General features: G+C 40.2%; 1 protein-coding gene across 2 annotated transcripts in view; it reads right to left on the bottom strand.

The window, feature by feature from the left end:
* Nucleotides 1–9,311: 9,311 nt before the first annotated feature.
* The window catches only part of lepr (leptin receptor), a 32,728-nt gene continuing 17,569 nt past the window's right edge, over nucleotides 9,312–24,470 (bottom strand). For both annotated transcript variants that reach the window (XM_031859649.1, XM_031859648.1), the window contains exons 4-20: nucleotides 23,489–23,618; nucleotides 22,953–23,143; nucleotides 21,708–21,856; nucleotides 20,621–20,762; nucleotides 18,809–18,969; nucleotides 18,600–18,699; nucleotides 18,224–18,323; nucleotides 16,214–16,428; nucleotides 15,572–15,726; nucleotides 14,805–14,958; nucleotides 14,508–14,590; nucleotides 14,195–14,408; nucleotides 13,217–13,423; nucleotides 13,008–13,091; nucleotides 12,782–12,875; nucleotides 12,205–12,280; nucleotides 9,312–11,313 (exon numbers count right to left, since the gene is read on the bottom strand). In XM_031859649.1, the coding sequence (XP_031715509.1) occupies nucleotides 10,402–11,313; nucleotides 12,205–12,280; nucleotides 12,782–12,875; nucleotides 13,008–13,091; nucleotides 13,217–13,423; nucleotides 14,195–14,408; nucleotides 14,508–14,590; nucleotides 14,805–14,958; nucleotides 15,572–15,726; nucleotides 16,214–16,428; nucleotides 18,224–18,323; nucleotides 18,600–18,699; nucleotides 18,809–18,969; nucleotides 20,621–20,762; nucleotides 21,708–21,856; nucleotides 22,953–23,143; nucleotides 23,489–23,618 (3,167 nt within the window). In that variant the 3' untranslated portion in view covers nucleotides 9,312–10,401. The remainder of the gene's footprint in view (nucleotides 11,314–12,204; nucleotides 12,281–12,781; nucleotides 12,876–13,007; nucleotides 13,092–13,216; nucleotides 13,424–14,194; nucleotides 14,409–14,507; nucleotides 14,591–14,804; nucleotides 14,959–15,571; nucleotides 15,727–16,213; nucleotides 16,429–18,223; nucleotides 18,324–18,599; nucleotides 18,700–18,808; nucleotides 18,970–20,620; nucleotides 20,763–21,707; nucleotides 21,857–22,952; nucleotides 23,144–23,488; nucleotides 23,619–24,470) is intronic.

The raw sequence follows: 24,470 nt of genomic DNA, 5'->3' as shown, positions 1-24,470 counted from the left end.
CAGATGAAATAAAATTGTGTGTGGATTTGAGAGCATCAATCTAGTGATGCCAGATTTCAGCTTCTTCATGGTCTGTGACAAAAGGGGCTTCAGTAGACTTGAGGAAAATCTGACACGACCACAGCCATGATATTAATAATTCAATAGAGTATGGGGGGGGACTCGCTTTTTGCTGTGTTGTATTATTGGAATTTTCCTCGAATTCACCAATGCAACAACATAATAGTCACACAACAACACAGTTATTTCCTGTCCATTTTGGCCAATTGCGTGTTCATAATGTTAACTCTTTTCTCTGTGCTACCCTCACACACTGTAGCTTCATGTTTTTAATACCATCGTCTCTTCCTCCAACTCACATTAACGACTACTCGGATCACATGACAGTTTGTTAGGACGTTCCCTGGCGGAGGAATGTGACACGAGCGGGTTGCTACTGTCTTGTGTTTTTTACTCCAGAGGTCCCCGGGATCTATGGGACCCTGAGGGAAATAAACAAGGGGCAGAACTAGGCCGTGGTTCCCACCGAGTGACGTGATCTAACGTGGGTCAAGGTCAGCAGAGGCCAGGGTTTTTGGGGAATTGTTGTTGGGAGATTCCAATAGCTACACGAAGATTTTGCGGTGAAGTAACTCATAACGTGGTTGAAGACGGAGCCATCTGTTTTGTGTTAGCGAATGCACGTGCGTATGTGTTTTCAGTTTCTCAACAGGATTCTCCGGTTGCAGCATACAAGCTGTTGTAGTTGAGGCCATTTTGTGTTCACTGCTCACTATTGGAAAGATGAAAACACTTTTTCTGGCAGTCACTAGTGTCAGATGTCTAGGCAGTGAAACAAGATACAGGCAATTAAAATAACCAATATAGGGGAAGAAATATACGAAGCTGACAGTTCAACCCAAGGTTGTATCACTTCCAGTTTGTTTGAAGGCTGAATGGAGTATTGATCATGTGATCCCTGACCAAAGAGTCAAGGCTCTTAGATTCATTCTTATTCCACTTTAGCACTCGTCATAACATTGAGGTCCTTTTATTGTCAGATCAAACAAACCTATGGGGGTGGAGAGTAGAATAGTTAAGTAGGGACAAACATTGTATAATTAGACTTTTCTGAGCTGCACTTACCTCAGTATTTGTTATATTCATTTCAATAATAGTATCTTAACATGTGCCTTTATAAAATATGTTGCAATCCGAGACACACTTAGGTAATAAATACAAAAACCTCATTGGTGTTCTGCTTGATACACCTCACAGAAAAAATGTTTGTTTTAGATTGTTTTTTTACCCTAGAAAGTCTAATTTTAAATGGTGTAGTACCTTTTTAGTTTTCCTTTGGTCAGAGAAGTTGATCATTTTCATCTAAAAGTAACGTGAGCCGCCGAGCGCAAAACTGTCGCTCAAGCTGTAGGAGAACAGCGGCCTTCAGTTGATATAGAAACATGACGGTGCAACATGGCAGACTCTGTGAAGAGGACCTGCTTCTTATGAAGTGCTCATTCTAAGCTAACAAAAACACATCAATTCTTATTTTCAGGTGATTATACATTAATGACAAGATAGTAATGAATATTATATTCCATTGGGTCTGCAGGATCTGTAAGTGATATATGGGCCGTGTCCAAAAGTTACCCCCTAATTTACTGTTCCCATTTAAAAGACACTAAGTAGTTAACTTTTTTTTTAAACTGAAGAAGCAGTTTTAGTAGGCTTAAAGATCTAAAATGTATCGGAAATTATGACAGCTACAGTGCAGCATGTAGTTTAAGGGGTAAACAATAATGGCTGAATGGGAGAGCAGTGATCGGAGCTTGCCAGTAATACATTAAAGGAGTGCAACACACCGTACAGTGACGCTCTTCCATACTGCTGACACATGGAAATGTCTCACACACACATACACATGCTCAATTATACACTCATGCAACATATGTTTCCTCTTTTGTGCACACATACAAACACAAATAGATCCATAGCCTTACGGATCTACATCTACTTCATTGTATACCACTCTATCCTCTGTAACACTCCTACTTCATCTGTGGCTCAAATGAACTGTAAATATATCCAAGTAATTGTCTAAAATGGGTGTTCATGTTCAAAGAGAAAGTAGGCTATCATCTCATTTGGTTAAACCTACTTTGGTTGTTCAAAGATCAAAGGAATTTTTCCAGTCAGGGAATAGGGAACAAGTGCACAGAAGCCTGGGGTGTCGCCATGCCGCATGCCTGTTCTGGACCTCAAACCAATTAGGCCTTAATTGAGTGTCAGAGTGAAAGGGGGCCATTCAGCTGAACCTCTTTCACCCTGTTAGCCAGAGACAAGCATACTTTGTGACACACGTACTGACTGATCTGGAGGCATTTCGTCCATCCGACCCACTTACGGAAAAGGCTGCCCCAGGTCCCTTTTAAAGACCCATGTGCATCTCACGTTTCCTCCCACAAACAAGTGGACAAATGGGTTTTGCCATGCAAATGATTGGGTTAATGGTTTTGGTTGAATGTCAGTTTGTGCCCTATAAATATGTGGGCTAATGGTTCTCTTTCCCTCCCGTGAACAAGCAGAATAATGAGACACAACCAACGAGGACAAGCTGTTTGATGGCATCTTTCAGTACAAACAGCGTTGAAGTTTGTCACCATCAAGTTCGAGTGTCTCAGTTGTTCTGTCTCCAAACAACAGGAATATCGTCCTACTTACCTTCATTCAGATTATTATTTCGTTGTGTTTGTGAGAGGGAAAAAGCTTGACCGAGGTGTGAATCTGACATTTAGACTTTTGGTGAATGTACTGTAGTACTGTAGCAACTGTAGCAACTGTTCAACTAATTCAGCTTCAGTTGGATGAACAAACATATGAGAGATGAACATATATTCATCAGACAGGGGGATACTGAGAGAAGATGCTCCCTTAATTGACAGAGGCAAGTTCGGGGTAGTTTCAGTTCATGGATGGATGTGTTGTCAATTCTCTTTACTTAGAAATGAGTTAGCGCTATCCATAAATACTAAAAAGATGATACAGAAAATGAGGGTTAAAGACATATTGAATTCACTATTTTGGGTTAAAGACACTAAAACCATTTCAGCTTTGTACTATCAAACATCACCAACACAGCCTTGAAGGAAGCATATTCAGTATTAAGGAGGTTTTGTTCAGGCTGATTGATGCCTATTTAGTCATGATTATTTCTTTCGATACAGAAAAATTTGAAGCCACGTTTTCAGAGGCTTTAAGATTAAATATTGTGTTTTAGAGGCATAAAAGGCCGTTGGAATCAATATATTGTTTGGCCCTGCAAGCTTTGCATTTATCTTAAATCAACGGTACATTGCCTTTTGTAAATCCACTTGACAAAGCAATCCAAGTGTCATCATGTCAGTATCTGAGCAACTCACTACATTATCATATCTTTTTAGTGACCTCTAGGATGCAAAAACAAACAACGTTTGGCAGGTGCAAAGTAACAGAAAACATGATTTACTCATGTACTGTGATGGGCTACACCGCCCTGATGTAGGCATCAAAGTGTAAAAGCTTGTTGAATCACACATCGGTGGTGGAGAAGAGTTCAAAACAGATCACACCCAAACACCAAGGTGGACCACATCTTAGAAATCTTTCTCATGTTTTCTTTGTCTCCGTCGTTATAATATGAAAAGCTTCTTACTATTTATGGAGTCGCATCACTATGGAAAATCCTTGCTCTGAAATGAAATATTTCCAGGTGTCTGATGATACCAATCATCCAACAGGCATGAAATAGCTCAAATATTTACAACCCTGTCTAACAGAAATGGGGTGAGAGAGTAATATGCATATCTTCCCAAATCCTCTCAGAGGCCTCCAGCACAGAAAGGGTCCCAGGAGAGTCCAAAGGGTCAGCACGCAGCTTCTGTCTACAAGCTTTCTTTCCCCTCTGTTTGCTCTGCTCTGTTCCACCTGCTGCTCAAGATACTTTTACCTCGTGCATTTTTTCCACTAGCTTTCCACTGTGGTTTCTCTCCATTCCTTGCTCTGTTTTTCCTCTCTCTCTTTGTCTCTCCCTCTCCTCATGAATGTTGGTGACATTGATTTCCCTACAATTGAGCTGCAGTGGAGCTAGGATTACAGATTACAGGGAGAGAGAGAGAGGCTTTACATTCTCTTAGAACCCAAATCTATCCATCGTCCAGCGTGCTGTGATGACTGGCAACCAAACCAAGTGTCTCTTTTTACTAAGACGGACCTCAGTCACATGCAGCGTGCGCATGCAGCTCCAAACCACTGAAGGCAGATTCTCCTCATTTCTTTTGCGGCCGTAGAGTTTTGCAGTAAACTTGCCACAATCTGACCTTTACCCCAGATGTTATGGCCTTCAAAGCCATCGTGGATAAACATCAGTAGCTAAAGCCCATCGCGATTGCTGCACAAATTAATGCCAGGCGATCAATGAAGGATTTACAATGTCAAGCTGGTAAATCTTTCTCCTGATTCACATTAACAGGGTTGATGGCAAGAGCCGGAGCATGAACAGTGACGTCGGTACACAGAGACACTTGTCAGTTTGTTTAAGCACTATAGATTGCAAGAATGACACGATGTAGCATAATAACAGTAGTGTGTCATGAACAGGCTAACGTTTTTATAGAGCGCTAGTGGATGAGAAACATGTTGACTTTTATTTATTTTCATCCCACTAAGGGATTTCAGAACTTGTGGTTTGGTCACAAACCACAAATTCACTTATTCTTACCATTGTGTTTTAGAAAAGAGGAGAGGATTTAGGTAAATTATACTCTAATTTTTTTTTAATTTTATCCAGCACTGATGGATGTGTTCTTACCGTGGCGGATAACCACAGCTAACCAGTGAAAACCCCGCCTGGGTTGCTGATCCCACCTTGATCTTTGTCAAAGGACCACACCAGCTTGTTTGAGAGATGTAGCCCTTAGAGGACCAGTGTGTAGAATTTAGGGGGATGTATTTGGCGATATGGAATATAATATTCATAATGTTTTCTTTAGTGTATAATCACCTAAAACAAAGAATTGATGTGTTGTCCTAAGAAGTAGCCTTTTATATCTACATAGGGAGTGGGTCCTCCTTGGGGAACATTGGGGAACATACAGTAGCAGAACAATTAGTTGGTTTCTGGCTAGATCTTCACCACAGGAATGCTGAATTTCATTCATAAGGTAGAGAGAAACAAAAACTTTCATACCATTTGATAGTTAAATAAATGGAAACTAATTGATACCTTTAATCTCAAAAAACACGTCAAAATACCTACATGTAAAACACAATAAAACGACTAATTTGTGATGTAATGTGTTGTATATATGCTAAACCATGCAAAACCTATGGTGAAGAGTTAGAAGTGTTACCTGTCAACTCTAAGTCACCAAAGCAGAGCTGTGGATCAGCATCTACTTTCGACTCCTCTTCCAGACTGTCCTCTTTGCCTCCTCGGTTGTTTTCTCCTCCTTTTTCCACAACCCAGATGTGATTCAATCACTTCCAGATGACAACAGCATCCAGCTCAAAGAGAAATCAGTCAGGACATGTAGGTTTGTTTTTGTTGAAGGTTGCAACACCAGACAGATATTTCCTGGGAGGTAAGGAACCTTTCTGTGGAAGTGTTTGTGCTGCCATTTCCAGATGAATGGATCCAGGGAGGGATAGGCACGAGAAAGATGGAAAACATATCTAATCAATGTAATTAAGTTATGTATATGGCCATGCATACATTTATGTATGAAGCCATTATACATGTTTTTGTTTATCAGCATTTGTTTTAATTGTCAAATAGGGTTAGGGTTCAAGAGGTTAAAAAAGTCGACATATATTGTGTCACGCAAACAGAGCATGTTTGAGCTGTTTCACAGCCTACTATAGATTATTTAAGATTACAAAACCAGTTTTAAATGAAAGATAGAATCACAATTGACCACTTGGAAATATTATTTGATGAAAAATAGTTTTGTTCGAGTTTTTTTGTGAAGATTTCACACGTTATGCTCTTCACATATTGGCATTTGAATCTTCTACAGTATAAATCTCATTTTCACCAGGAATATTCAACAGCTTACACAGTTTTCAAAGGGAACAAAGTTAATATGTGTAATCTTTCATCAGAGTCAGTCATTCCCCACTAATGAACAAAAGATTACTGCATTTCACAAATACTTAATCTATTTACGCCACCTCACTGGCAAAGTGTTTGGTTGAAGCGCAATCTTTCCTTGGTGATGCTAATTTGCCACAGCTGAGAGATCAGTAGAGCAGCAAAGAACTTTCACATGTGCAGCATTTCTCCGGCAGCCCGTCTTATCTCACGACCCCGTGTTAAGCTGCAGACCAGGAAGCAGGTACTGAGGTCTGTTGCTGCGGGGCTTCTGGGGGAATCTGGGTCACTTGACCAGACATAGCATCACTCCGGACGCTTGTTTTTTTTTGGGATCTTTGTGATAAAGAGTGGGATGTCATTTTATCTGCATCTTCATTTAAAAAAAACCTGATGGCTTTCAGGTTGGGGTCCTTGAAGTCATTTTCACCTTACAGAAGACCTCTCAGCACAGATTATTTAATCTACAGGCCGTAAACTATCATAACCATAAACACAACTCCCCCCTCCCTGTGGTGTTCCCATCTCTCTATTACCATATTTAACCCTAGCACGGTATCACACCTCTGTGATTTCATTCCTCTCTTTACTAAAGCCAGCAGCTCTCTGCACTATCATGTCCTTCGATGGCAAATACAAGAGACCCAGGACAGAGGCTTTTTGAAAAAGTTACTGAGCTCCATAAGTGGTGCTTTTCTGTCTCCTTGTGGCTGCAAAATGGCAATACATCCGAAGAATATATTGAATGATCACAGATATACATCATTCCACACTTTCTTATAGTCCTTATATGATGTCATCTGAAGCACATGGGCATGTTGCTCTGTCACTGGCATCTGTATTATTAGCAACGGTTCTGTTTGTTGTAATTGTTTATTCAAAGCAAGCACATGTTGGTTTGAACTGCTGCAAAACAGCATTACGATCTACTCAACAAAGTTGATTCAACAACTGAAGGAAATCTCTTTTAAAATCAAGTTTCACTAATCGCTATAAAGGAAAATGAGAATGGCCGCCACATGTAGACATATTTTCTCATTTACAGTAATTGCCACTGCAATAAAAGTAAAGTAGAAATGAAAACCATGTATAACACAGTCAATTGAATATCAAGCCCACATACAACTGCAGTGGGAATCAGTGTACACAAAGTAGGAACATCTTTGTTCGTTTTGTTTTTACTGTGATTGTTATTCATAACTCCTTATGTTTGCATAAGTGTTACTGTCTAGTGACGTCTTCAGTAAGTCAGATAATCAAACCTCTGTGACTTTATAAATAAACTGAGGCAGACGTGATACTTGATGTGCAGTTATACAACATACCAGTTGCCTTTTTACAACACTTCACATGGTTTAACTACTTTGGGACTGTGTATATGGCTTAGTTTAAACGTCAGTTATAGTGAACTCTAGTGACATTGAAGTGATGTCTACAGTCTAAAATGATAAGCATCAGTTTGACCTGCAACTTACAAGGACACAGCCATCATGTTGAAGAGACTGTGACTTGTTCAAAACAAAACATGGTCTTCCTAAACAGCTTGATAAAAAGAATAGAATTAAAATCCATTTTTTTAAAGTAAGGACTAAGAACCAACAAATAGAGGATTTCCCATCTTTGTATTTGATGTATTTACTTCTTGCAACCACAAGGTGACAGAATATCACTGTAGTTTAGGAGTGATATGCGTTTGTGTGAGTATCTTCTAATTCTATGTTTAATTTATTTTTTTGTAATGTTTTGTGATGAAGGCCATTCATCCACTATATAATACAAAACATAGAAATAATTAGTAATGGTGCTATTTCAGTATGGTCACATTTAAGTGAACTGAATCCAAGGTGTTGTGGTTCTTTAGCTCTTTACGGCTTCATGCTATGGTTCAGCAGCTCTTGCCAGTTTACGGAGCAGTGTCACAACTAAACGGAGCCAGTTCGCTGATCTAAAAAGATACTGATGTGTTCAGTGGGAAAATCTCAAAATGCACCCAACAAACATGTGCTTTGTATGGTGAAGAAAAAAGGTAAAACTCTTCAACCATGCAAAGGAGGAAACTTCAGGCACACAATATGAAAGACTGCTTTCAACCTCGACAGGTCTTTATCAGAGAAAAGAGACAGTGCTTCTGTCTGATCCTTTTTGTACTTTCATTCAGGGGTCTGTCCTAATTGGGTAATTGGGAAAACAGGTGAGGATGTCATTCAGGGATTACTTACCCGAGATCTCATTAGCCAAACCAGTGAAAACTCTAAGAAACAAATTCAATTTAAAATAGAATAAAAGATATACTATTTTTTTGTGCAATTGTTTTCACATATAAGAGGAAAAGAATTCAGAAAGGCAAATATGCTGAAGAAAAGCATATTTGCTCTTTGGACCTCTTTCATCTTTCACGTGAAATGAAGCAGCAGAGGAGTGAATGTGGCCACACATTCACATCCACAAGAACTGAGAATTTGGAACTAGTCAAACCATCTATTAGGTGATATATATATATATATATATATATATATATATATAGAAAATTCATCTTTAATTTAGTTTATTGTGCGTCTTTTGGGAAATTAATTACACTCAAAATATGGTTGTAGGGAGGTGGAGACAGATGTAACCTTAACTACTACGTGTACAAAATGATTTAAGAGATGCTGGATTATTTATACAATATTATTTAAAATAAATTTAATTTATGTGTATTTTTTCTTGACATAATATTATTTATTTATCAATACTGGTATAACGCGACACCCCTAAGGTTGCCGTTTTCTAAATTGTATCCAGGCCTAAATGAAAGAAATTACATTTATAGCACATCTATTTAATTATTTTTTTTTTCATTGTGTCTTTTATTTGAGTCGATAAACGTGTTTGTTTCTTACAGTTTCACTTGTCACTTGTTTGATTTGTGAGACCCTTGGTTATAATCCCTGATTGACGCTTGTTAGCTCCCACCTGTGGTCCCAATTACCCAATTAGGACACATCCCTGAATGAAAGTACGAAAAGGGTCGGACCAGGTGTCGTCTTTTCGTTTGTCTCCATGATGAAGAGCTGTCAATGTTGAAACTGGCAGCGTTTCTACCGTCTGTAAGCCAATGAAGGCTGTTATCAGAACTCTGAATACTCATGCTCCTCTAAGCGGGAGTGCCTTAAGTTTCCTCTTTTGCTCATGTTTACACAGGCTACTGATCGTATCAATCCCTGTTACACAAACCAGACAAACTTCACAATAAACACTTTATTTTAACCATGAAAAATAGACTGAATATCTCGATATACAATAACAATTTCTGTCAAGCAATATTTTCATTACTTTTAATTCCTGTCTTCCTCTTGTTTCAAAGATACATTCTTTTGTCTTTTTTTTTAACACCAGACAGCGGGTGTGTATTTTAATGGCTAAACACAAACAAAATGTATATCACATACCTCACAAACTGTAACAAAGTTTCAAATACATTACTGCACAAAGTACAAAAAGACATTCTTTGGGTTGGTGGGTGGTTAGTGCATGCAGATGTTGTTGCGCAAGCTGATTACAAATGCAGTAAATTCTGTGTCCAAAAACCACCTGCAATTACACACATACTGCACCTGTTTTCATCATTAACCTGCATTATAGTTAGTCACACTGATAGCTTTAATGTGACATTCAAGGTTTGCCTTATCTTCACAGTCCAATGTGCTTTGAGGGAACCAAAACTGTGCAGATTATGAGCCTTTTCTCTCTTATCTGTGCGTCTGTTTATTCTCTTTGGACCTTTTTCATCTTTCACGTGAAATGAAGCAGCAGAGGAGTGAATGTGGCCACACATTCATATCCACATCTTTTTTTAAATTCATCAAAGGTATGACCACCTATGCAATATGCTGTTTCTATGTATATGTTTGAAGCCACACGATGGCTACCACCTCTCTTACTTCCTCACACATGCACTGCTTGTACAGGACTGTCAAATACTCCACTCGCCTAACCTCCTTTGAAAGGGTTCAGATTTCTCAGCAGGTGCTCCTGCATCACTTACCGAGTGCAAAGGAGCAGTGTGGCACAGTAGAATCTGTCTTTCAAAGAAAGAAATGTATGTAAATGAAGATTGTGACGATTTCTCCCACAAAACATAATAGCAGCATTGATGAATATCAATTTGCAATCACACATCGGTTGTGGTATTTTTTACATTTTTCAGCTACACACCTCTGAAGGAACATGTGCAAACCCGCTTTGGTAAATGCCAAATCATGACTGATTTAAAGACGCACAGTTTCATTTAAATGCAGTCGGTGTGAGAGTCACAGCTGGGGTTTGCCTTTTTCTGGTTGAGCTTTGAGTTGCCTCGTACACGAAGCAGTTCTGAACTGAGGCAGGTAAAGCGGAGGACAGTCTTGCATTGACGCTGACAGCAGCTCGATCGAGTCCTCAGGGCCGAGCAAAGGGTGCAACTCCACAGAACAGTCCTCTCTGTTCAAAACTACATTTTTGAGCAGCTTGATATTAGGCTCTTCTTCTCTCTGCCCCTCATCTTCCTCGCTTTCCTCATCCTCTGCTGGATAGTCCATTCCTAGATAGCACAAGTCTTTCTCTTCTCTCACCTCCTCGTCTTCATCTTCATGCTCTGATGTTTCAGAAAGCTCCTCCACAGAGTTGTAGGAGCAGGAGCGCCGCGGGTCGTCCATCTCTCCAGCTCGGCAGCTGTCAAGCTCCCACAGGCCGCCGGGGAAAGATCCAGAAATGTCTGAGTTGTTGGCAGAGAAATTGCCCTCATCGCTGGAGCTGCTGCCGCTACCATCCTCCTGCTTCAGATCAGGGAGCAGCACAGTGGCATATATAACTGAAGACTGAGCAGAGCTGTCATTGAGGCCTGGATCGTCTAGCTGTAACTGATCTACTCTTGGGCTTGAACTGACTAAAGCACTTAGACTAAGACTAAGAGCTACAGAAGGAGCTCCACCTAGGAGCCCCTCACTATCCATGGCCTGGGCTTGGTTGACCTCAGAATCAGACTCTGGAGGAAGGGAGAGAGATAACACAGTGGCTGGGTCGGGTGTTAGAGACACAAGTGGAACTTGGACTAAAGCTGTAGTCAGAGCTGAGAGATCGATCTTGTCAACTATGGCAACTTGGGAAATATTGTCAGACGGCAGGAGCAGCTGCCAGGCTGAAAGGCCTTCTGGAGGTCGGAACAAGTGGTCAAAGGTGTCAGTCTGGAAAGATGTACAAAAAAAAACGTTTAGTTTTCAAAATAGCTAAGACGGGGGATGAATTGCATATTTTCTGTTGGGGTAGCATAGCAAACTACTCACACAGTAACACACAGATGTAGAGAATCATAGATCATAAATTTATTTGACTCCAGCAATAATAAGTAAATGTGCACGCATAAATGAGAATACATTTGTATGTATTTAATTATTAAAGTGATAGATAAAAAAACTGAAACTTGCATGGTTTAAAATGTTTGGTCAATCTACAGCATTGCCCTATGGTTAAAACAAGTGCTTTGTGCAAAAGACCAAGTGTATTGAGTTAAAGGATCAGTTCAACATTTTGGGAAATGCACTTATATGCTTTCTTGCCAAGAGTTACCACTCATATATGCTAAATAGGAAGCTACAGCCAGGCGACTGGTAGCTTAGCTTAGCATAAAGACTGAAAACAGAGGAACAGCAAGTCTGGCTCTAACTAAAAGGTAACAAAGTCTAAACTAAACTAAAGCTAAAACTAACATGTTTTTTTGTGTTATTAAAGTGTAAAAACCAGTTCTTGTTCTACGGGGTGTTGTGTGCCGGACTATTTCTTGGTCATGAAAGGCAACTTCCTTGAGTCTTACTGCCACAGTGAGGGAGCCAAGCTCACTGTTTCCAGTCGTTATGTAAAGCTAAGCTAACCTGCTGCTGGCTGCAGCATCATGTGTATCATGTCTATGTTCTCCTCTTACTCTTACAAGAAAGCGAATAACCGGATTTCCCAAACGGACTCCAGGTCTAAAATGAAGGTTGACATGTTGTTCACTTAGATGAATCACATTCAAGAGCGGCAGTGTTTTAAAAAAATGCATGTAAACATGTTCATGACAGTTTGATATTATTTTTTACCTTTTCGAGGTCTAGTCCTTTGGCCCAGGAGCATTTGTTTGGGTTGGGCACATCCTTCCACACAAACTTTTTCATCCTGGAAAGAAAAGCAGCAGATATTTAGGCTCCATCTCTCTGGCTAAAGACTTTTTTCCCCTCCCTCCCCACATCTCCCTTCTGCTAACATCAAGTGTAATTACACCCTTGTGACCTGTTAAATGTCACACTCCTTAAGTCTATCATGATCAGTGTCTCTGCTCTCTAAATTAGACTGCACCCCAGAGACTTCCATCACTTATCACTTCTTACAGGTGCCTGGGTAAAAAACTAATTTGACATACACTGATGCAGTATAATTAATAACAGGTACAAGAATAAACATGGAAAACAAATGCACATTCTGCATGTAAAGTGCCTTTTGTACGATCTGATTGCCATTGCCACATTAAAACACCCCAAAACGAATTTAATATCACAACTTTTCCATGGTGATTATTTTTGTGTGCAGCAAGATTTGTGACTAAACATCAATCTTTATTTTAATTGCTGCAAATGTGTCTTTGGAGAGTTGTCTTTTCACAAAACTGGAGCCTCTTACTGGTTTTGGGAGACGATCAGGGTGACAAACAGGACGATGAAGAGGAAGGAGATGATCATCAGCATCATGTAGGCTGCAGGGTCTCGTCTGGTGGCTGAAACACAAGGAGAAAATACACATCAGACCTATAACTAACAACAAAACAAAAGTGCTGGCATTGTGTTATCCTTAAACACTTAAATGTTGAATATGACGCTGTTACAACAGCCAGAAAACTGGTGCATACCTATAGCGTACATTGGCTCCCCCTCTCCATCAGCAAACACTGAGTACAAGTAGAAGCCTGACTGCTCAGAGCCTAAGAAATCACCTGAAATGATGCATTGAAATCATGTTGGCCGAGTTTACTCACTCTTTTATAGTAAAACGCACTGTTAACAGATACATTAAGCAATGAATAAATAAAAAGAAGAGACAGAGCAGAGATCACATCACCTCTCAGATAGATGGGGCAGTCTGTGTAGGGCAGTCTGGCCCATGTTTCCCCACTCCGGCCCTTGTGATCATCAGAGTCCTGTTGCCTCCGTGGAGACCACTGGACCACCATGAACAAAGGGGGAGAGCTGTTGTCCAACAGACTCCAGGACAGAGACACACAGGTGCTGTTGATAACCAACACACTGAATGAACGCACAAAGCGGCCTGCAGAGGAGAAAACAAAAAGAGTGAATACAATTCTTCCGGGTGACTTCTGCTCTTGTGCTTTAAATTCTGTTACACTTGCATAACAAAGGGAACTCAAAATAAAATGTACTCTCTATGGCTATGCAACTCTACTGGAGGGATGAAACATCTTTCTGCCAAAAAAACATATTCCTTTATTTGCTGTTTTGATGATCGTGTTGGAGAGCACTGCAAACGCCTTGTGACCTGAAAGGAAATATCTAGATTCATGTGTCAATTATTCAATCAATTGAATTATTATCTGAAGGGTTTGTATGCTGTGAGCACCTGTAACTGAACAATGTTTTAGTTTACATCTACCTTTAAACCTGCAGTATTGTTTTGCCCACTTGGTTTGTAACTCATTGTATATTTGCTGTATAAGGCTACTGGTATAATCTAGGATTTCAGCTCATTATCATTTGCATGATCAATTCCGACCAGCTCCTCCGTGAATCGCCACCTTATCGTGGTGGAGGAGTTTGAGTGGCTCAGTGATCCTGGGAGCTATGTTGTCCGGGGCATTAGCCCCTGGTAGGGTCTCCCAAGGCAAACAGGTTTCAGGGGAGAGCCCAGACTAAGAGCGGTTCAAAACAACCCCTATGATAGTTAGCAATAGCAATAGTGTAGAATGATCCTGTAATACTAATGTAATACTGAGAATGTGAGAACATTCAGGAACAAACAGATAAAAACAAAACACGTTTTCATTATTTTCCCTCAACTGGCTGAGAATCCCAGCTCACTCACGTTTGGGATGTCTCTCCAGCGACATGTTGATGTTGTTAGTGGAGCTCCCCAGATTATTGTAGGCCTCCACTGTCACAGTTTGGAGCTCTTGGTCCCACTGAAAACTGTAGGAGGACGCCATGTCGATCTGCTCCCTGATCACAAAGCCACTCGACGCCTGGTACTGGACTATAAATCCATCTACACAATAAGAGCGCCCTGATATTTGGAGATGCTGCGCAAAAACAAAATGCAGGAAAGCAAATATTTCTATTATTTTTAGTTATGTCTTCATTACAAGCCTGACAATGTGTATGTTTTTCAGTTTGTGTACCTCAAATAGCAGAGTGACATTAGTCTGGTTTCTGTATGGATCATCTTGAAGGACTCTCCAGAAATCAGGGCCACGGTCAGGAGCTGAGAGGGAGACCGACAAATTACATCACATTAGCTCTTACACCACTGTGTTTTAGTGGTGGAGGAGATGGTATGATGCGTTTTTCATTAGAGCTAGAATCAGATCGTCAGAAGCGATGTAGAAGGTCACATCAGGCATCTGGCTGCAAGCTGTCGTCTTTAAAGGTTAATGGTATTTGAATTTTTGGGTGAAAGTAATGGTGTTGTACTGTACTTCTGCTGTTCTGAGGTGTGGAGTAGAACGAATCGCTCCATTCGCTCCAATAGCCGGTGCCCTTGGCGTGCATGCAGCGTACTTGTACCATATACACCCGGCACATGTCCGACACTGCGACCTGCATCCACGAAACCCGCACTGGACTCTGGATCTGCAGGCATGACATCTTATTTAGAGCTCATTTTGGATAAAGGAAAATTAACTATCTGACCTGTGGAGTACACATTTGTTTCATCCATCTATCCATTTTATCCAAACAAAGTGAAAAATGTATTTCCTCATCTTTCTCTTCATATTAATATTAGCATGTGTGCACTTTCCAAAATCATTTTTCAATCAGAAGATATAGTCTCATACTAGCTCGTACCAGATCATGTCAAACTGACCAGTTGAGTCCATGTCAAAGCATCCTGTGATTTAAGGAGATATTAGACCATTTACTAGCCGAGTGCTGTACCTCAGTAACTAATATGAGTTCTAATATGTTTGTTCTTGATAGATAAACATCTTTATTACAGGTAGAATAACATTTTGGCAAAAATAGTTAGATGTTACCCATGTTGTTTTTAAAATAGAATAACTGAATGAACAGGACGTTATCTGTGGTAATCATCGAGTTTCCAATGTACTGGAAGGCATCTTCTATTTACCTCCCACAATAATTGTTATTCCAGAAAGATGGGTAAAATGTCCTTCATAGTGCCACTTAGCCAAACTTTTAATAAAAGCCTGTGGTTGGTAAACAATCCAACACACCAGCTCACCTTCCACTCCGGCTGGGCTCTTACAGCGGAGGGCGAGTGGTACCGAATCTGACACTGGAGCCCCTCGACAGGCAGAGACGGAGGGTCCCACGTGACCATCAGGACCCCACTGCTTTGGCTCACTGCCCTCACATTAGTGGGCGTGTGGGGTTTTACTGCAGGGGAAATAGCAAGGAGGAAAAGTGTGAGATTGTCTCATGCAACATGATCATAGATCCAGTAATGAAAAAAGACGGACAAATATTGCTCAACAAGAATCATGTGTCATGACGTTTACACCGTTTAGTTTTTCTGTGATCAACAGCAATCACCACTTTAACCTTTATATTTAAAGGTTCACTTCAAGCATTACAACTCTTTCCTGTATGAGCGTTTATTATAGCAATGGTTTCCTTTACAGTTTGATACTATACCAATCATATTGCCTTAAAAACTGCAGTTTGATAAATAAAACTTTCAAAGTTTGCCATTTAGATATTCCAGATATTCTAGATCTCAATTGAACGGGAGGAAATTCATATTCTTTATAGATTTATATATGCTCTTTCATTTTGAAAACACAAGCAAAATAATGATACCTACAGTGATATTTCTGTTCTGTTTAGTTGTGTTACGCTCCACACATTAATCCATCTAGCTCACCATGATCTATGGGTGACAGGTAGCTGGGTTTAGACCTGATGGGGCCCAGCCGGGACGGCATCTCCAGCCACAGCTTGTAGCAGTTCATCCTCAGAGGCTGGATGGTGCAGGTTTCCAGCCTGGGTCGAACCTGCATGCAAGCGGGCCCCATCTCCCCCACTTTCTCCCCCGCTCTTTCCCTCTCCTCCATCACATCGCATGGCAGGTCGGCCCACCTGGCATGAGCAATAAATGAAGACCTTACATCTTTTCTTTTTGTTTCCCTTCTATACAATCTGATCAATACAGTTGGAATGCCAATAATACAATGTCAGATGCTGAAGTTGTAAAAAATAGGATAAGTCTAGTTCCTGACAACTTGGGTCACATTTTATAAATTCTTAACATTATTTCCGTTGGTTGTGATAACACTGTAGAAACCAAAATAAGGCAACTTTTGCTGTAATGAAGTAAGACGAGGCATCTGGGGGCCCACAGCAATAGGCTCGTTCGAGATGAGCCAGTCCTGCGCAGTATCGATCACCGGCGATCGCCGCACAATGCATGTCGTTTAGATTTGTGTCCGACTTGATCACGACTTGCTCTGACGTCATGCACACATGGTCAATGATAAACTCACAATATCGAGGTGGCCGCAGTTTTTAGAGCCAGGCGTGGCAGTTGCTCTCCACCGACTGCATGACACAGGGCATGATGGGAAACGGCTGGCTGTCGCCTGATCAAAGAGCTGATTGGCTCTTATATTTGAAAACAAACGCCACGTTTTGCAGAAAATCTTATTTTTTTTGTGTAATTGTAAAATGTAACGCTACATTGTTGGCGATAAGTCTCATGTTGTGCAATGAAGGTTTACTCTAAAAACATACCTTGTGTGATTACTGATAATAAAGCTTATTTATACAACACACATCAAAACGTGCAGCAAAGTATTTCAGAGGCAGCAATGAAAAGAACAAAGGTCTAACAGGATGCAACTTTTTCTGTGACTTCCTGTTTATTCTTTGAAGGCTGCTGAAAACTGTCTGACTTGACCACAGTTCACTGTTCATTGGTTGCAAAAAAAACAACATGACGACGGCCGTAATCCAAGATGGCGACGGCATAATCGCCGAACTCGAGGCTTCAAAACGGCAGTCCAAAAACCAACGGGTGACGTCACGATGACTATGTCCGCTTCTTATACAGTATATCTATAGAGAGCATTGATGCAGATCTCCAGATCGCATATCTTTACTGAATCTAGACCGATAACGACACAGAGTTTAACTTTTTTCACACTATGAAGGTTAAACTATGCAATTAATCTGTGGTTCACATGACTCCCGGGTCATTGTCTGGCACAACTACAGTCAGTGTGGTCAAAGTTATACCAGTAAGTCGATCTGTAATGTGTGATGACAACAGTTTTGGGAATAACCTTTCTCTGCAAAATGAGTTTGGGGATTTGTGTAAAAGCTGTACGATCGTCTGACTGCTCGTGTGTCTTGCCCGGTCTTCTAAAACTATGAAAATAATATCTAAATTGTAATAAAATGGAATTATACTTAAAATCACCTGTCACCTCTAAATTGCAAAAGAATCTCACACATCTAAATACACAGTGGTGTATTTTGTTTATTTCTATTTCAAAGACAGCGAATTAGAGCTAAGGAAAGTAGGAAGTACATAGTATTGTTGCTCGAGAGAGAGAGGTAAGAAACAAACGTCATCATTCTGTCAGTCCTCATTGTTCTAGTGTTTTTAAAGTGTGGTGACTTTCTATTGCTGTGAGGTCAGATGTCCTGCTGACATTGATTTGTAGCTCATGATGAAATACACTTCCTAGTGTCATCTTCACACAACTATTTCCAGGGTGTGGTCCCTCAATGTGCTGTCTGGTACACTGTGTTCTGTAACTTCCAGGTTTTCAGCACAGAACTCATAAGGTTTCATGAACAATGCCACAGATTGCACAAACATCCAAATAGACGACACTAAAATAAGACGACTGATGTCAAATTGCTGCTTTACCTGGATCTGAATTCGGGTTTAGTCCACTGTGTGTTCTTCCAGCTGCAGTCCATAGCATCGATATCACCGTTGGTTACACAGTTTATATTGATGGAGACTCCTGAAACACGCACAGAGAATCACTCATGTTTAGGCCAAAGACAAACTTCACCAGAACTAGCCTCTGTGCTCTGGGATGATTTTGGTTCACATTATTGTGCTGTCACATGTCCCCACTCTCTTTTCTGTCTTGTCCACTGTGCAAAAAAGGGACTTTAAAACATCAGAGGTGAAATGTTGAAGTTTAACTTTCACAGCAGAAAAAGCTCATCCGTGTCTTAATGAATGTCGTATTTCAGTCTGTAATATTTAACTTTGCTGGTGCAACAAAGCTCACCTTCTGCAAAGATCTGGCTGTATGGGATGGTCCACTCCTGAGTGCACCGCAGCAGGTCATACATCCGAGTCTCCGAAGGACGTACTGTGATCTGGCTGACCTGTTTTGGTAAAGATTAATTACATGGATTGTACTTTCCTAAAAAAGTAAGTCATTAAAACTTGGTGGAAATGTTCCCAGCAGGGACAGTTTTTTTCCTTTTTTCTTACCCACTGGTTGACTGGGTGGTACTGACTGCGATGAAGCGGCTGCTGAAAGTTGAGCATCCACATAGCCGTGCTGGCGTTGATGCTGTGGTCGTTGAACACACAATACACTGTTACGTTCTCCCCTGGTCGCGCCACCACTTTCTCAGGGATGTAGCTCACCGCTGCGCACACACACACACACACACACACACACACACAAACAAACATAAAATATATAATTTTTATAACTTGTATATATCTCAATACGTCTTTTATTTTTAGATATAAAACGAAAATGTCAAAAGTAACAAAGGAGAATAGAACAAAGACCCTCAGGTGAACAAACGTCTAACTCAATCCCATTCACCCACAGTTTCTGTGTAGACGTTTTTACAAAAGAACAAAAACTTTTTCAGGGATTTTGAAATCCCTCAGTTGCAGCCAACCAAAACATCTGCGTGGAGTCAAAAGAAAAGTGACTCATCAGCAAAATAGGTGAAGAGCTCAACAAAAGAAAACTTTCAAATCAATTAAAAAAAAAAACTCATGTCACATGTTTCATCATTGTTCAAATGTATTTTACTGCAGATACTCATTTCATTTGTAACAAAGTGAAGTTTTCTGTTTTGGTGAGATGACTCAGAGCTGCTGAGTCATCTCACAAAGGTTTAACACCATGACACACAGACAGTTTACTTGTGCAATATTAAGTAGAAGAGCAACACATACACACGCATGTGTACACGAAATAGAAGCAGGCATGCACAGAGACGCCTAATGACAAAACTAAGCACTGCCAGATATCGGACTTGTGTTGTTTACAGCCCTCAGGCTAATGTTCACATTTTAATTAGCAGTCTTGTGTTGCAGAACACACACTAACAACCAGCAAACAAGAGCTTTTCATAGTCTCTGATTAAAAGGATCATTTATATTTGCAAACAATTCTCTGTCTCATTTCTCAACTCTCAGTTTCAGCCTCATGTTCAGCACTTTGTGCGGATTTGCTGCTTGTGACATTTTCCTGTTTTTAAGTTATACTTTACGTTATGTTATTTGTAGTTGGTCACTAGCATTGAGAACGGCTCTGAGTCTATTGACGTTGACCCCACTGGGAATGACTTCTTCATAGCTAATGAGCTGGACTCATTTTAATAGTTCAGCATCGACATAAATCTACCTGAGAAATAATTGAGGTCAATCTACCACAGTCACTGATGAGTGTTGAATTGCAGCCATCCTCACAGGTTTAAAATGTTAGCTAGCCAGGTTTGTTGCAAAAGGGTGAAATGAATGTAATCTCACTCAAGCCATTAAATACACAAATTACCTTTAAATTCAGTTCAGCTGTTGTGGGTCTGAAACAACACTGTTACATTATCAAGTTTCATAACATCAGCAGTTAGTTTCTATCAGCTGTGACACTGTATGGCTGGTATTGTCTTTGTGTTTTTCATCATGGCAGGAACTACCAAAGAACAGCTTGGAGTTCTTTGCCAGGTGTCTGTGGACAGATTTTGATACAGCGATACCGTCACCCGCCAGGAAATGAACACAGTCGAGTGACTGATGTCGCCATCTATTGAGCCACTAGCGCGGGTGAAAAACATAACTGCTATGTCAGTTAGTTCCTGCTCATTTCAATGAAGGCTATGCTGTTCTTCCAAGAATCCCCAGGGAGTCATTGAACTCCAGTGACACATTTATATTAGAAGGGAAAACAGCTGCAAAAGCATTCCAGTGTGAGTAAAAAGAACATCATCTTGTATTTCTTTTGCATTGCTCAGTGATTTTCTGTCTCTATGCAAACATTCGGAAGGGAACGGTTCTTACTGTCCAGGTAGATGTGGTGAGGTTCACTCCAGTCGCTCCACACTGGAGGCTGGTCCAGGCCGGAGCAGCGAACCTGGATGGTGTGGTTCAGTTTGGGCTTCAGCTCCAGAGACAACCTGGGCTCTGCAGGTGCAGACACCACCTGGACACAGCAGAGAGGGGATCAACAAACACAGAAGCACATACACACACACACTAAACTGACTCAAGGATAGTTGGGCGTGTTAACATGTGAGAACCATGATTAAGAGTTGCCATATTTCTTTTATCCACCTATAGGAGTCATAAACAGAAGGTATAAAATCCCACTCCTGGATGACTCATGGAGTTTGTGATCCACTGCTGAACACTGAGTGCACTGTTGAATGCTAAGTACGCTGTATGAGGCTATATAAACGGCAACTGACTGTGAGCAAGTCGCACTGAGTCAACACAGTGTCTTGTCAGTGGAAATTTGCGCTGCAAAAATGTGTGACTCACTCCAGCTTCAGACTAACTTGTGTAGGTTTCTATATTACATCATCACTACCAATGTACTTTAAGTTCTTTAACACCTGGAAGCATCACTTCTCTGTTTGAAACATTTTGCACCGGTTGTCGAGACTTTTTTTTGCAATCTGCACATAATATTTCCTGTTTGAAACCAAATGAAAGCATGAAGCTCATCAGCTTTTTTCAAGTGTCAAGGGTTAATAAATTGTTACTCATGGCTATAGATGCTTTTATAGATTAACTATAAACCATTATTAATTACTTAACATTTATAGCTGCAGACTAGACAGCCAAGAGCATTTATTAATGGATTATTAACCTGTACAGTATAACAGCATATTTACAAAATGGAAAAGGATAAACACTAGCCTAAGGTCTTTTTACATCCTGTGAACCCAAATGTTCTTATTAATAGCTTATAACTAATCTATAACAACCAATAAAGTCATTAATTACAGTTTACAAATCCTATATAAAAGGTTCCTTATCATGAAATGGTCAATGTTTTCAGATCACATGACTCCCAGTGGGTGCAGTGGCAAACTCTTACAAGGTATCACATCGTATGTATTATTATATCAATGCTTCGTGTTACCTGCCATGCTGGATGAGCGGTGTTGGGAGAGTGTCGGACTTCGTATCTCAGCGGACCGATATCAGAGTCTGGAAGGTCGTCCCATTGTAAAATCAGTTCAGCTTCAATGGTCTGAATATGTGACAGGTTGACTGGAGGACTCGGTTTCACTGTGGAAAAAGAAGAGATCGTCTCTAAAACAGAAGCACGTGTTTACAGTCACAGCAGAATATACCGTTAATCATATTGCCACTTTGATCCTAGTTTAATATCAATTCACATTTTATCAACGGTTGCTAAATCCAATGGATCGTTACAATAACTGCATGAAATTAAAGGATCATTATTGCCATGTGGCGTATAAAAGTACAATATCTGAGTTTGCATCTGGAAGAGATTTAAAGCTCCACTGTGTAGCCGTAAGGTCACTTGTTATTGCAGTGGTTATTAACTGAAATATGACATAACAGCACCGTATGTATGTAAAGATGCAGTTTGCTGTAATTGCTCTTACCTTAATGCAACAAAGATCAATAATCATGTAATCCTCATGTCAGGATTATCAAAATTAAATTAATGAATAAATGACATCTTGAGTTCATAAAAAATATTGACAAAATATGATTTTCGGTCTTAACGATAAAGCTTACACACTTAAATGGCAGTGAGTGGATTTTTAATAAAAGGATGTAGCTGGGAATTTTGATTATCCCATGATTCATCTGTGCTGTATATTGAGTTTAATATTCAGACTGAATTACGATTTCAGGTGGATTTCAGAGGAGTGCCTTATATTTACTTCACTTCACTAAAGTCATATCATCTCAATTACAACACATACAGAAAGAGATAATTGAATCTAATAAAACCACAAAGATGTCTACAGGGAGAGAAGTGATTACTTTATGAGTAATAGCTCAACACGATATTTTACGGACTGCTCCCACACAGACTGGCTTTCTTTTTCTTCTGAAGGGCTAATTTCAACATGTAACCTGATGAGAAGCAACATACTTTCTTTAAAAAATTAATTTTGTTACGTTATCAGGTGCCATTCAACTGAAAGGTTCTCAATGTTGGTTCATCGTATAGGTGACATTTTTTACAGTCATACCCTAATCTGAATACACAGTGTTCAGTGATTGTTTCTTTGGCTACAGAGCAAACAAGAACTGTTAATAGCTAATTAAGCATGACTTTTCGCTTTGAAGCTGGATGTTTTACTGACACAAAACAAAGCATGAGACAAAGAAATTCTTTTCATACCAGGCCGGTCAGGAATCCTGAGGAGAACAGGCGGAGCGATGGCGTAGGAGATGCTGATGGTTACCACAGTGACAAAGTTTGTCGCAGCGCCAAGAGCGAGTGAACACATGAAGGAATCCTTCGCTTCACAGACAACGGGATTATCAGGTGCAGTATTCCCATCCTTCACCTCTGTGTCGTCTTTCTGTGAACTAAGCAACAGATAGGAAACATACTTAAGTCCCTCTGTTATCTCAGTGCAAAGTATATCTGAATTTAAAATATGTGATCGGAACTAAATATCAATACATGTCCAAAATGATATGACATTATCTTCATTAGCTTGGACGAGAAGTCTTTGAACATACTATACACTATAATTCCATGACAACTGGGCAACTTCATCTACTGATGGAGATTGTGTGACACGATTCAATCAGAGTTAACACATACGTATATATAGTACGTAACCCCCCACTGAGCTGTTGGGAAAGGTTCAGATTAGACTAAAGCACATACACACACAAAATAATAAAAGGGTGACGTTTAATACTCACAACAGCCGCTGTAGACTAACTGCCATAGGACCAGCATCCACCATGGTTGATGGTGGAAAGAGAGACTGAAGGTCACATGTTAAATTTTCCCAGGTTTCATCAATTCTGCACAGTATGTCCAAACAGGTGCCTGACAAGAAATCAGAATAGCATGTTAGCGGCATGATCAGTGCCATCTCCCCTTTCCATTTACATCAGTGTGACCTTCAAATAAAGGCTTCTCAGAAAACGGCCTAGGTTCGTATTCTCAGAAGAGGGAAATGTTAAAGTTGCATGCGGGAACACAGTAATGAAGGGGAAAAAGTACTTTAGATTTCAAGTAATCGAAATGAGATTGGAAATTTCTTACTTGTGTGACAAGAATAGTCAACAGCCTCAGCAGCTTTGTGAGGCTGTTGTTATAGGCACGGCTGTGCTTTGAGTTAAATGCCAACATCAGCATGCTAGCATGCTCCCAATAACAATGCTAACATGTTAATGTTTAGCAGGTATAATGTTTAACCATGTTCATCTTAATTTAGCATGTTTGGTCATTAGCACTAAACACAAAAAGAAAGCTAAGTGTGGTGGTGGGGACAAATTAGTGTCTGTTCCAACGCTGCCAGAGTGCAGATGTTTTACCGTAGGAAACAAGAGACAAAGTAAACAAACTTGCACTTCAGCCTACATGTGCTGGCCGTGCTGTTAGAGTTAATAAAGCGTAAAGACCACACCAGCATCTAACCAGATCCAAGTGACAAATGCTGCTCCATTTACACAATGTTTAATGTGCTGCAGCTAAACAGCTAATTAGCCATACGGCCTGCAAACTCATGTTAGCAGTGCATCGTTCCACTTGTTCAGTGTGTGAGGCACCATACAAGACCTATGTTCATGTTCATGTCATGAAGGAAACTTTAGTAGGTAAGCTCATGTGTCAACTGGCTATTCAAATATGAAATTCCTTTCAGTTGGAAAATATTCACAACCACCTACTACATGC

This window comes from Anarrhichthys ocellatus, unplaced genomic scaffold, assembly GCF_004355925.1.
Source record: "Anarrhichthys ocellatus isolate YVR2014 unplaced genomic scaffold, GSC_Weel_1.0 scaffold22, whole genome shotgun sequence".
NCBI lineage: Eukaryota > Metazoa > Chordata > Actinopteri > Perciformes > Anarhichadidae > Anarrhichthys > Anarrhichthys ocellatus.
Note: the sequence above shows the minus strand (reverse complement) of the source record. Positions and strands in the feature narration are given on the sequence as shown.